The following is a 14,410-nucleotide window of genomic DNA, read 5'->3' on the forward strand; positions in this document are numbered from 1 at the left end:
ATCACTCTGAGTAAAGTTTGCAGAAATTAATATCCTGCTTAAAAATTATTAAAACCTTAAGTCTACTTTCAATATATATTTATTGAAAAGCTTACAGTGTTGTATTAAACTTGTAATGGCTACTTAAATAAAATAAAAAAATATGCATATAGTATACAAATTTTTTATCAAAATATACCTTCTTTTGATGCATTTGGCATTTTGTCCTTCCAAAATTAAGCTCTTAAAAGAAAAGAAAAAATCGGCTCACGGTTGAACCATAATACTTTAATAAGAAAAACATGCTTAAACATGCTTATGTTCAAGTTTGACTAAAGTATCGTGTTAATCAAGGAATACTGAAATGTGGCCACCGTAACCCCATATTAAGTTTGCAGTAAATCAGAACATTATGATGGTTTATCACGTTTTAGAGTAGTCTCAATCTAAATAGATTCGATAGTTTTACCACAGAGCGGTAAAAATATGGGAACTTTTATGATTTCTTTTTTTTTTCTTCTTCTTTTTATTTATTTATTTGTTTTATTTATTTATTTATGTTCGATGAATTAAACTAATTGAGCAAATTGTAAAGAACGTACTCTTTAATACTAAATTATAAAGCTATTTTTCTCAAGATTATTTCATGTAAAAAAAAAAAAATTCATAATTATATATTATTTTTCATTCTTTAATTAGAACATGATTGACTTTTTTTCTTTTATTTTTATTATTTTAGGGTAAATAATTTGAATCTATTAGGAAACAAAAAAATGATATTTCACTTATGAATGAAGATTAAACTTTTTAACTAGTTTTTTTTTTAATTAATCGTTCTCACTAATTATAAAATTTAAAGCAACCCCCTTTAGAACCGCTGGATCTATTATAACTTATCAATTACGCGGAATATGATTAATCAAAAGTCTATGAAGGTGATTAACAAGTGGAAATTTTTTCTTATTACATAGAAAATGCGGTTATTATTATATTGGTCGTGAAAAAGTTACAAATAACCACGAAAACCAGAACATAGATTGTTTTAATCCACCCAAAATATGCATGATAAGTCAAGAATTTGAAACTACTAATTATGCTGCCAGGTTTAATTAATTTTTTCAATGATTGATAACAGATATTTAAAAAAAAATTATAAAAATCTTCCAAAAAGTATAAAAATAAAACAAGCAAAACACTCACATTTATCAAAACATAGCTGAATCATTACATGTCCCTCTCTCTAAAACATTGAACCAGAATATTAAAAAAAATAATGATAAAATGAAGAGCATAAACGAGGATAGAGTCTAAAGAAGAAAAAAAATGACAGAAGATGGATGGACGACAGTTTATCTCAGTAGTCAATCGACTGCGGCGCCCTCTTCGCTTAGCATATGAGCAGCATAACTAACTTCCGTCCTCAAATATTTGACTTTTTATTTTTTTTAGCTAAAAATTTCGGTAATTCTAGATTAAACAAAATTGCATTCTTTATGCATATTATCATAAAATTGAACATTTAAAGAACTCGGAATTGCTTTTTAATATGCACATAAAAGATAAAGAAAAGAAAGTAAGGGAAAGAAGAAAAAAATGGAAGACTAAAAGTTTCGAAAAATAATTAGTTATAAATTTTAATTATTCAAGTTTTTTTTTCTTTTTTTGTTACGCATAATTCATAGTTGTAAACTTTCAATTTACACCTCATGGATATTCGCATGGTCACAGAAAAGAAAAAGAAAGCTTTGATTACAATGGTTTTGGTATTCTTTCTGTAAAATTATGTATTTATTGTAATGACTACTAATTAATTAAATTATTAATAATAACTACCTTATAATATTTTAAAAAATTATTCATTGTTTAAACTAAAGAGTGTTTAATTAGTAATGAAATAACTTCTCATAAAAACAAGTTTTTAAGAAAAAAAAAGAAAAAAATTCTTGGTATTAGAGCAAAATATCGCAACGACAGTAGCGCATTTCTTCTTTTTTTTGGTTAAAAAATATTACGTGAGAACTTTTTTAATCTGTGATAACGGCTTTTTTTCTTCTTTTTTTTGGTTAAAAATTACGTAAGAACTTTTTTAATCAATATGATACGGGCTTCTCGACTTATTTTTGTATGAAAAGTATTTTTTATGCATTGCTAGGACCTATTAATTAATTTAATTTAGAAATATTATTAATTAATTTAACTTACAAATATTTTAATGTCTTTTAAATATATTCTATAGAAAAAAAACAGTATAATGTTCTTGATTCTTGACAAAAATTCTTTTGACAAAATTGACAAAAATTTTTGGGGTTACGTTTCATGCAAAATATTACATTTTAACCAATTAATTTTGCTTCAGGTTTCATAGGCATTTGCTGAGTTACAAAGGTAAAAATACTAATGAGTGTTTTTACATAACAATCACCTTTGTTATTCTTTTTGAATAAAAAAAAAATTGCAACTGATATATGTTATAGCCAGTTAATTTTTTTAATTAACAATTAACGAGTAAAAATAAATTTTTTAAAAAACACAAAACATTATAAAATGTACTGCAAATTATTTATAAATCATATAATCTTAAATTAGAACAAATGATGAATTGAAAACGATAAGCATAAAAGAGTTTTTGTATTAAAATTAACCAAAAGTAAATGAAGGGAATGATATTTACAATTTATTTTATTCCCTAAAATAGTGGTTGTATTTTAATCCCTGAAATGGAGTCAGAACGAGTTATAATTATTTATTAAAAAAAAAACGATCTTTATCTTTTGTTTATGTTTAGAAATTGTTTAACGATCAAAAAATAATTGACTAACTGGAAAAAATCGATCCACTGAATGTATAACAAAATAATAAAAATTGGCACCATGACATCGACTAAAGTTTATAAGAAACAGAAACCAAAATTATTGATTATCTCTCTCGCATGAAAAAAAAAGTTTATTAATCCAGCTTATTTAAAAAAATTGAAAAATGACAATAAAAATCCCCCAAAAAAATTTTTGAAAAATCATCCTATTTTAAGATGAAGGAATTGAGATAAAATCGTCAGACTGGCAAAAGTCAATCCACAGAGAAAGCATAAAAAAATAAAAAGGGTCCACCACAACTGACTGAAGGTGTGGAATTTACAATCCAATATTTCGTCAGCAATTTTTTGTTACTTTTTAACACTAAAGCACGAAACGAATAGAATTTTATTTGCTTTAAATCAAATTATCCTATTTTAGAATATTTCTGAAGGCTGAAGGAATTGAGATAAAATCGACCTACTCGCAAAAGTCAATCCGCTGAGAAAGCATAAAATAATAAAAAGGGTCCACCACAACTGACTGAAGTTGTGGCATATACAATCCAATATTTCGTCAGCAATTTTTTGCAACTTTTTTACACAAAAGCACGAAACGAATAGAATTTTATTTGCTTTAAATCGAATTATCCTATTTTAGGATACTTCTGAAGGTTGAAGGAATTGAGATAAAATCGACAGACTTGCAAAAGTCAATCCACAGAGAAAGCATAAAATAATAAAAAGGGTCCACCAACAACTGACTAAGAAGTTGAATAAGGAACAAAAACAAAAAATCTCAATCCGCTCTCTCATATGAAAAGAAAGGGTTGTTTATTGAAGACAACCGCGGCGTGAGATTTTTCGTGCCCGGAAACCAGCAAGTGTTGGGCAAGGAGCCAAAAAGGCATGGGGGTGAAGGCGAGGCTAGGCTCCGGCCTACCCTTGCCACCAATCTTCAGAGAAACTGCCAATCAACCGTTCAGTCACTTGGAAAAAAGGCAGCTGTTTTCCCTTGAATGCATTCGAACAAACAGCCTAGCTGGTAGGTGGCACAAGCTTTCTCTAGTTGAAAGTTCGAGCGTCGAGTTTTATCAATAAACAGGGTACTTATTTGCTGGTTTGTTTATTTTTCCCTCCATTTTTACTACTCCGTGTTTTTTTTTTATTTGTGGGACTTAATGCCAATGATCTTTAACATGTGCATATTTTTTTTTCTACATAGAAAAAGAGCAAAAGATCAACAGAATCAAGTGGCATTAAATTGATGAATAGAGTTTCAAAGAATAATAACAACCAGCTCCGCTTTGAAAAAAAGTGCTTACTCATTTTGCAAGTGCTATATTTACATCGAATATTCATAAATGGGGCAAAATGAGGACATTAAATAGCTAGTACAGTGGGTGATCGGCTAACGAACAGATCGGTTAACGAAAAGTTTTTGTGTTCGGATAACGAACACATATTCGGATAACGAACAAAACGAATTCTACCGAATACTTCTCGGCCTGAAAAAAAATTAATATTAAACATTTGTTATCATTTTGCCTACAAAATAAGATCACTGAAAGGAGAAATGTTTAAAGCATGCTTAGTATTGATAATTACTAAATGAAACTTGAATTAACTATGAATTTAAAGGTCATTCAATAATTATTATTATGACTAAAATCAATACACACTTGAATAGTATTAAAATAGTTAACATTAAAATTCAAGAATAGTATTACGAAGACTACAACCATGCCGTATAAAAAAAACACACTTTTTCATTTACGTAAAACGTAATTAGGCTTTATTTCATTCGTACAGGGCACTACTTAAAAAAAATGGACCACCCTGAATAACTTTTGATCTGATGATCGGATCTTCACATTCTGAGACTCAATTTTAATGGTTTCAGAGGGTAATCTTAAATAGGCTAATAAATTAGTGTATACGACATTTAAGTAATGAAATCAGAAGCGAAAACGTACTTTCTCTGGTTAAACACACCTTTCTTTTCGATCGATTCGGATTTCTGACCCCCAAACTATAGGGAGTATCTGCAATTTTAAAAATATAGACTTAATATCAGGAGAGCGGTCCTATATTTGGACCCCTTAATGTTAATTTTACTTATTTCATCATATCTCGAGAGCATTTTAAGCAAATTGAAAATTATTTGCAAACAATTATAAAAAGGCCAGGATAGTCTGGTGGGTAGGGCACTAGGCCCATTTCCAAGAGGCCGTGGGTTCGATCCCTGCATGCCAAAGACTAGTGTAGTAAATGGTGACTGATGCACGTTAAATCTCTCGAGTCTCAAAGTCCTCCATGTTCCCATAACAAATCATACTTCTGGGGGTACTGATCTGGAACCATAACTGGAACCGATTGAAAAATTGAAAATTTATCCAGTCTTAACATTAAAATACTTAGCATTATATTTAGGAGCAGCGGTAAGGAGAGAAAAAGCAAATCCGTTTTTAATACTACTTCTAACTACAGTAAATGTATGCTCACAAGCAAATGAGCATTGAAAAATAAAATTATCGAAATATTTATATAATTTATAAGATTTAAAATTTTTTTATCCTTTTTCTTAAAATATAAGAATAATAAGATATGAAAGGGAAGGGCACAAAACAAATTGAAATAAAATAAGTGTATCTTGAAATACAGGTGAAAAAAAATTACTTCTAGATCCTGAGCTTAAGAGAATCAGACTCACAGTTTTAATAAATAACAACCACAAACATTCGAGAACATATAATTAGCTGGTTGCCAAAGAAAGTGCCGTTGTCACTAATACTATAAAGATTTTTTTTTTTTTTTTAAAGTGGTGGGCAACAAGATACACAAATATCTATATTTTTGACAAATGACACCAAAGAGCAGCGATGGCCCAGGGGATAGAGCGTTCGCCTTTCAATGAGACGATCCGGGTTCGAATCCCAGTCGATACGAATTCCGCATCCGGCTTGCACCGACCACAGTGCTGACATGAAATATTCTTAGTGGTAGACGGATCATGGGTTAGAGTCCCCTTGCCGTCAGCCTAACCGTGCGAGGTTCTCGTGGTCTTCCTCTTCATGTAACGCAACTACGGGTTAGCTCCATCAAAAAGTCCTCCACTAAAGCAAATTTCTTCCAATACTCGATCCAGGAGTTCCCTTGTCTTCTGGATTGGGTTCAAAACTACAAGGCTACGGGGTTGAACATTAGTAGTCGTATACTCATAAAATTGGGTCGGCTGTTCAACGACGGTTATAAAATAAAATAAAATAAAATGACACCAAAAGAAACAAAATAGGAGATAAGAATACTGTTGAGAATGATAAGAAAAAATTTGGACACGTTATAAAAATTTTAATGCTTATTAAAATATAACCGAGCTTATTAATATTAAAAGAGAAAAAAAAACATGTTTACGTGTATCATACATAAAAATTTTTAAAGTGGCCGTTTTGGCCTGAATGTGGAGCTGTTAACGTGTCACAAAATTTTCGAATATGGCAACTCATAATTGCTGATATTTTGTCCAATTCCTTGCACAGTGAATTTTTTTAGGGATAATAAATCTTAATACGGTTTAGCGTAAGCACTTACGTCATAAATGGAGCAAACGGAAAAATCCATTGGACTTAAGCCTGGAGAATAAGGTGGCTCTTCTAAGTGTAAGGTAGTCAAAGAAATGTGTCTTGCACTCTTCTTGAGTGTCACATGCGGTGCAGAATATGTAGATGCTCTAAGTCTATTTTTTTTTTCAAAGAACTTAGGAGACCCAAGAAGCATAGCATCTTCCGAAATGATTTAGAAAAGTATTGGGTAAATTTTTTAATTAATTAAAAATATTTGGCTTTAAACCTTTCTACCTTATTTCTTGCTATCAGGTTTAATAAAATGATCGGCAAAGTACAACAATTCCTTTTCACCGTTAAAAAAAAATAAGAGAAAAAAAACCTTTTACTTAAGATATTAATGCATTCGCATGAAAGTCGATCTCCACCTTTCCACCACTGCCATAGAAAATACGTTCCATTAATGTGCCAGTCCAGTAACCTTAGTGGTCACTTGGAAGGAATAAAAGAATCCCCGATGCAAAATCGCCAACGATGAGTTTCCTTATAACATATTTTTACATTTATAGCCTTGTAAATCCAATAAAAGAAAAGAGTGGTAACAGAATATACATCTGAAATAGGCACCGTTTTGACAATCGCCTTTTCGCCATAGAATGGCTCATACAAGACGTAGTATGAAAGATGATACATAGAACTGCCTTTTCCCCGAGATGGAATATAGAACAGCAGAACTCCATAATTTAAACGAAATGCTTCTGAAAGGGGTTTTACTGATACATTTCATGAGAGAATTCGATGTTCTTTTTTTTCTATGATTTCCGTATTCAAATTATGCGCCTCGTGTAAATCCGTGCCTCGTGTAAAGCTGAGCCTCGTGTAAACGTGCCTCGTGTAAACGTGACACGTGTAAAAACTTACATCAGTAAGAAATTCTGAAAAATCGAGATTTTAATTTTTTATGATCATTAACTTGGGCAATTGTTATTAAAGTAAATTTTATGTTGATCGCAGTCATCTTGCAAATTAACAAAATGAAATTAAACCACAATTTTTTTAATGTATCTTATTTTTTATTGCGAAATATAAGTACTTTTTGTTTTTTGTATACATTCACTTCTGCAACTCTTAAACTACCGATTCTCAGCTGAAATTCGTTGAAATTTCGCAGAAATTTGTCTTATTTTTTTATTGTGAAACGTAAGTACTTCTTTTACATACATATAATTTTCTTACTAATTTTTAGCTGAAATTTCCCTGAAATTCCTTTTATTATTTTTTTTTATTATTGAGAAATATAAATACTTTCTTTTTAAACACATTCACTTCTATAAATCTTAAACCACTGATTCTCAGCTGCAATTCGTTGAAATTTATCTTATTTTTTTATTGTGAAATATATGTACTATTTTTTACATACATTCGCTTCAACAATTCTTTAACTATTGATTTTCGGCTACAATTTGCTCAGAAAACTTTTCTATTTGTATCATTTGAAAAACAAAGAAAATTGACAGGTGTAGCAGGAAAGCAAAGTTGAGGTATCAAATTATTACTCAGAATAAAACTAAACAAAACGATTAAAGCACAAGTAATTTTACAAAAAAACAGACTACAGTTTAGATTTTAAAGGCAACAACCTTCTTCTGTGTACAGAAATTGTTAATGGAACCGAAAGTGTAGTATGTCCATTTTTGTTAGTCCATTTAGCTTGAGCCATTATTTGTGCTTTACTCACGTTGTTAAGCATTATTCATACGTAGCACAAAGCAGGGGTCTGTCCAAACATTTTGTGAAAGGTCCGTTTTTCGTGAAATAGTGAAAAAATTACTCACATTCTTTCAACCAGGGTCCGCTTTTATGAATTTGTGCAAATAGGGTCCGTTATTGCAAAAAAAAAATTTTTTTTCAAGGAGTTTTTAAATTGTATAGACATACAAGATTATGCTCAACACTGTAAAATTGTAATTAAAAAAAAATTAAATTTCAAAAAATAAACAACAATTGCTCCTTCTAAATTAGAGATGCAACATACAAATATTTGGTATTTAGCCTATACTGCTGAACGCAGAATATTAATTTCGAATGAATAATGGAAGAATCGTCTGCCGAAGACAAAACTTAATTCTTTTACATGCATCTTTCTTGTTTTCTGCCCTGAAAGGGTTTATTCGATTAACAAAATAATAATGAAGATAAACGAATTTGTGAAGGGTCCGATTAAAAGAAAAATCATTTTGTGACGGGTCCGTTTTTAAGTTAAAATATTTTGTGAAGGATCCGTTTTTATGAAAAGATATTTTGTGAAGGGTCCGTTAACGGACCCAAATTTCTTCTAAACAGACCCCTGCAAAGTATACCCTATTTTTCGCTGAATACTTTTACTCACTTTCTGTTATTCACATAGTTTCCCCGCTTTTTGAAAAATAATATAAAATCATACGTTTTCAATAAAACTATGGTTTTAAAAATTACTATGATATTAACAATGTAATTTTGAGTTATAAACTGACATTTATTCTGCCTAACTACAATTTATTTTTGAAGACTAACCTTTTAATTTTTATTATAATAGTTTGTTTTTTTTTAATTATTGAGGGTAAAAGATATTTTCTATCTAATATTGTAAAATTGTTTAACAGATTCCAACGTTTTTTTTTATAACTGTGTCGATTTTCAAACAGAAAATTGATTTATATTGTTTTTTGGGGAATTATATTGATTTTTTGGGGGAAATAACTTTTATTTTTAAAAAAATTGCAGTTTTATTCTAATTTTTAAAATATTATATTTTATTAGTATATTATTTAATATGCAATATTTATTACTGTAAAATATAACTTTTTTCCTTTAAAAAAATTTAGGTAATAATACACGATATTTCCTAATACACAGTATAATGAGCAATATATCTTAGATGAGAATATGAATACCTTACGATAAAAGAAATTAATCATGCATGTTCATAATATTGACCAATCGATACCTTAAAAATTTTAATATTCAAAACTTACTACAAGTTTAAGAACATTTTGAAATATGAGTATTGACAGTAATTCATACAGAATTAAAAAATAATCTACTTTTCGCAGAAATTTTATTATACTAAAATATGTAACAATAAAAAATTATCAGGTATCGGATTTTCAATGTTTCCTTATGCCGATAAAATAAAACAAGGTACAATTTTAACACATCATTGATAAAGTAAGTCACGAATCAATCGAAATATTATTATGATATTAACAATGTAATTTGAATTATAAACTAACATTTATTCTTTCAAACCAAAATTTATTTTTGAAGAATTTTCAATTTTTATTTTAATACATTTTAGAAGCTATTAAGGTTAAAAAAATATTTTCCATCTAATTGTAAAATCTCTAAACAGATTGTAACGTTTTTTCTTATAATCGTATCGATTTTGAAACTTAAGAGAAAATAAATATTAATTTTCTTGGAAAATAATTTTTATTTTTAAAGAAATATTATAGGTTTTAATTTGATTTATAGACATTATATTTTATTAGTACGCTTTTTAATATATGCAATACATTACTACCAAATATTATTATTATTTTTTTCAAAATCTGTATAAAATTACAAGATATTTCCAAATACTCAGCATACCGAGCAGTATATCTAGGACAAGAATATGAACACCTTACGACAAAACAGATTAATCATATATGTTCATAATATTGACAAATAGATATCTTAAAAATTCAATATTCTAAACTTACTTACTACATGCTTAAGAACATTTTGAAATATGAGTATCGGCGGAAACTCGTACAGAATTACATAATAATCTACTTTTCGTAGAACTTTTATTACACCAAAATAAGTGACATTAAAAAAAATTGGCACGTATCGGATTTTCAATGTTTCCTTATGCGGATAAAATGAAACAAGGTAACAATTTTAACTTATCATTGATAAAGAAAGTCATGAATCAATCGACAAATCATCCCGTGATGAATGAAAAGTGATGATTACACGCCTACCGAAACGTTAAAAATGTTGTAAACAAGTGAAGCCGACTTTTCATGTTCGGCAATTAGAAAATATTTATACTTTTTTTTTCCGCCAAAAAAGAAAAGAACTTTTAGATAAAAAATGTCTAGACACTTAACTAATCTTGAACACTTCATTGAGATTTATCTCATTATTAAAATTAGTTTTTATTTGTAACTGATTGATTAAAAATAAAATTTTTCCCATTGAAGAATATTTGTATCGACTGTTGCAAATAAAAAATGATACAATGCTAAGATACGTATTTAAAAATTTACACGAAAAAATTCATATTATCAAGAGAAAATCATCGGAAAGTTATCTTGCATACCACACTTCAAAAAAAAAATAATAATAATAACAAATTGCTCCCTTTTTCTTCTAATTTTTCTTGATATCTTTCTTTTCTTGTAGTCATATTAAGTCCAAAAAAAAGGAAGAAAAGCATGAAAAAGATTAGCTATTTAAAAACTTTTCTTCTTTTCTTTTATTAAAACAAACAAAAAAACATCTAATACCATTATAGAATTTTATTCTTAAAAATAGTTTTTTTTTTTTTTTTACCTAATCTTTCTTTTACATTCATTTTTATTGATTATTATTAAAAAATGTTTTCTCTAGACAACGGTAATAAAATGCCAAAAATAATCTAAATCAATCTTTTTTTTTCTGTAATTATAATACTTTTTTTTTACAGTTAAAGTAAGTTTTAAAATAAACTTCGAAAAATTGAGATGTAATGTAATTTTATTAAAGTTTAAAAATTTAAACTAGAAAATTGCTTTGACACTAATTATTTTAAATATTGTTTTCTTAAACAGGTAACTTTGGTTGTTGATAATATACTCCCCAAAGAGCAACAACAGGCAGCATTAAATTTATTTAAATAAAACGATAGACAACAATATATAAAATTAAACAGATTTTTTTTTCTTCACGGAAACCTTTTGCACGAGAGAAACAAAGAAGGCTAACCAATAATATATAAAATTAAATAAATTTTCCCTTTTAAGGAAATCATTTTCACGAGAGAAACAAAGATGGCTGGCAATAATATATAAAATTAAATAAATTTTCCACGAAATCTTCTTTACGAGAAACAAAGATGGCTAGCAATAATATATACAATTAAATAAATTTTCCTTTTTAAGGAAATCTTTTTTCACGATAGAAACAAAGATGGCTGTCAATAATATATAAAATTAAATAAATTTTCCTGCCGGCCTGGTGGCCGAGCGGTTAGCGTGCCTGACTGCGAAGCCATAGGCTGCGGGTTCGAATCCCGCTCTGGGCATGGATGTTTCTCTCTCTCTTTGTGCTGGTCTCTGTTCTGTGTGTGTGTATGATGTGTGAATGTGGCCCACCCTATAAACGGGTTTGTGGCAGTGTGGCGTGGGCAATGTTGCTCGCCTCCGTGACTTTGGTTCACAGGTGCCCACTGGGTAACGCGAAATGAGCAACAATTCTGGCATAGTATAGGCAAGGATTCAAATTCAGTGCCTGCCATTAGAAAGCAGAAAAAAAAAAGAAGAAAAAATTTTCTTTTTTAATGAAATCTCTTTCACGAGAGAAACAAAAACGGCTGGCAATAATAAAATTAAATTGATTTTCCTTTTTAAGGAAATCTTTTTCACGAGAGAAGCAAAGACGGCTGGCAACAATAAAATTAAATTGATTTTCCTTTTTAAGGAAATCTTTTTCACGAGACAAACAAAGATGGCTGACAATAATATATAAAATTAAATAAATTTTCCTTTTTAATGAAATCTTTTTTACGAGAGAAACAAAGATAACTGGCAATAATACATAAAATTTAAAAAAAATTCCTTTTTAAGGAAATCTATTTCACGAGAGAAACAAAGATGACTACACAGCAATCATGGGAAATTTCCACTAGAAAAATATTAGTATTGAGAGTTACATGAAATAATAGACCCAAATCCAAAAGAAAATGCGGAAATAAAACAACTAACCAAATAAAAATTACCCAACATTCTTTAAAAAAAAATACCTTAAAAGAGAAATTGATATTTTTTCAAGCTTTTGAGACAAGGTAAAAACTTTCATGAATAATAATAGCAAAAGAATAATGTGATTCGAAATTACCTAAAATGTTAATTATAATCTCATTTTATCTTAAGTTTTCTGCATGTCAAGAATAAAACCTGCGCTAAAAACTGTTAATATAACTTTCTTAAAAAAATAAAAATACAATTTTCTAAACCAATGAACGAGTCCCACAAATTATACGTTTGTTTAAAGATACCAAATCTTGGTATTCAAAATACTATACCAATTAGCGAAATATGCATTTTCTGCTTTTGAATGGGCGCAGTTCGTACACACGGCAAATCTGTTTACATTATCTCAGAATTGGTTTTGTTTAAAAGGTAAACGTTAAAATTTTCTCAATCAATGGAGTTTCACCGTCTCATTCATTTCCTTCTTTAACCAAAACTGCTGATGTAAATGATTGAATTTTCACCAAAAACTTTCAACAAAGACAGATAATGTTATCGTATGTTTATGGTGTGAAATGCTTAAGTGAACCCGTTTTGTCTCAACAACTTAAAGATTAAACAATTTTCAGGCACTTCTGATCCTCATAAGCGATAACAATAAAGACGCTTTTAATCGTTTCGAATTATTAGCATTCTAAACACGTAGCTGTTTAATTAATGAAATAGTTGAGAAACTACGATAATGAAAGTTATCAATTAAGTTTAAAACAATGTTGATCTTGACATGATTCGAAATTATTTGTTGAATAACATCATATCTTTGCTCTGTATGAATTTAAAGATCTCTGAGTAACATAAGGTCCTTTATAAAAATAACGGTGAAATTATATACACAATTACTAAGCTGAACTAAGTGTACCTCTTATACAATGTTTAACATGTATACTCAAAATTAACGAAACATTCTTCGTTTTTGACGAACTTATTTCATGGGAAATACTCCGAAAATACATTTTTCAAATTGGCGAAATGCTTAATACGAATTTCGTCAAAGGCAACATTACAATTGATTTTGAAATATAAGTTTTAAAAAAAATATATAAAAAAGAATGCTGGAGTGTGAGTAGTATTGAGTCATTTCTTGAACTCAAACGCGAGATATAGGCGATTGCATGATTATCATACCTTTGCACAATGCAAACGGTTTTAAACTCAAGCGAAAAATTTTGTGAACTCCCAGAATGCACTGAGCTGAAACACGAATCAGGAGACAGTTTCGTCCAACATTTCAGAGTTCGCGTTTCACAAAAAAATCACGTGATTTAATGACGAAAATGTTGCGAAATGCGGCTGAAAGATTAGTGAATCGTCATAGAGGAAAGTTTTTCTGAAAGGGCGTAAAACAAGAGTGGTGCAAATGAGAAAGAACGTGTAAACTCATATTAGAGAAATTTTTATTTTCCCTTATAAAATACATTTTCATTAAAAAAAATTGGTTTATTTTATCTTAATAAGTCTAAACATGTGTTCTGGTTGAGAAATTTCAACCTACCCGGTATATGAAATTCTTCCTCTACCCTCGATGTTTAATTTCAATAAAGTCGAAGAAAACCAACATCATGATGTACAGTAAAACTATAAAAACCATTAGCACTTAATGACAAATCATACAGTATATTTATTAATACCCCATTTATATCTGTGTTATCAAAAATGACTAAAACTCTGAATCAACCAATTTAATTTTTAATCAACACTCTCAACTGCAAAGTAAGATAATTTACATAGCGCAAAATAAAAAAATAATCCCGAATAACTTTTGATCTATTGATCGGATCTTTGTCATCACATTCCAAAATTCATCTAAATTCAATCGAGGGGGTGACTTCAAATATGCTAATTAATTAGGGCAGATTATATTTGACGTTATGAAATCAGACACCAAAACGTACATTTTCTGAAGAAAAAAAAAACATACCTTTTTTTGACTGATACAGATTTCAAATGCTCAAAATATAGAGGGTAGAAGCGATCTGAGAAATATGGTTTTAATTGTTTGGCTCCCCTTTATGTTAGTGTTACTTTTTCGTATTTCTATA

At 29.0% G+C, this 14,410-nt stretch overlaps 1 protein-coding gene across 19 annotated transcripts in view; it reads right to left on the reverse strand.

Moving 5' to 3' along the window:
• LOC107452693 (eya transcriptional coactivator and phosphatase 2) overlaps positions 1-14,410 on the reverse strand; it is a 145,024-nt gene that overhangs the window by 63,576 nt on the left and 67,038 nt on the right. The window contains exon 1 of one of the 19 annotated variants that reach the window (XM_071181538.1): positions 10,081-10,100. The exons of 17 other annotated variants lie outside the window; for them this stretch is intronic. In XM_071181538.1, the coding sequence (XP_071037639.1) occupies positions 10,081-10,097 (17 nt within the window). In that variant the 5' untranslated portion in view covers positions 10,098-10,100. Of the gene's footprint in view, positions 1-1,179; positions 1,321-10,080; positions 10,101-14,410 lie in introns of those variants that run through there. One more of the 19 variants, XM_016069262.4, reaches the window with a different exon arrangement.

This window comes from Parasteatoda tepidariorum, chromosome 5, assembly GCF_043381705.1.
Source record: "Parasteatoda tepidariorum isolate YZ-2023 chromosome 5, CAS_Ptep_4.0, whole genome shotgun sequence".
Lineage (NCBI taxonomy): Eukaryota > Metazoa > Arthropoda > Arachnida > Araneae > Theridiidae > Parasteatoda > Parasteatoda tepidariorum.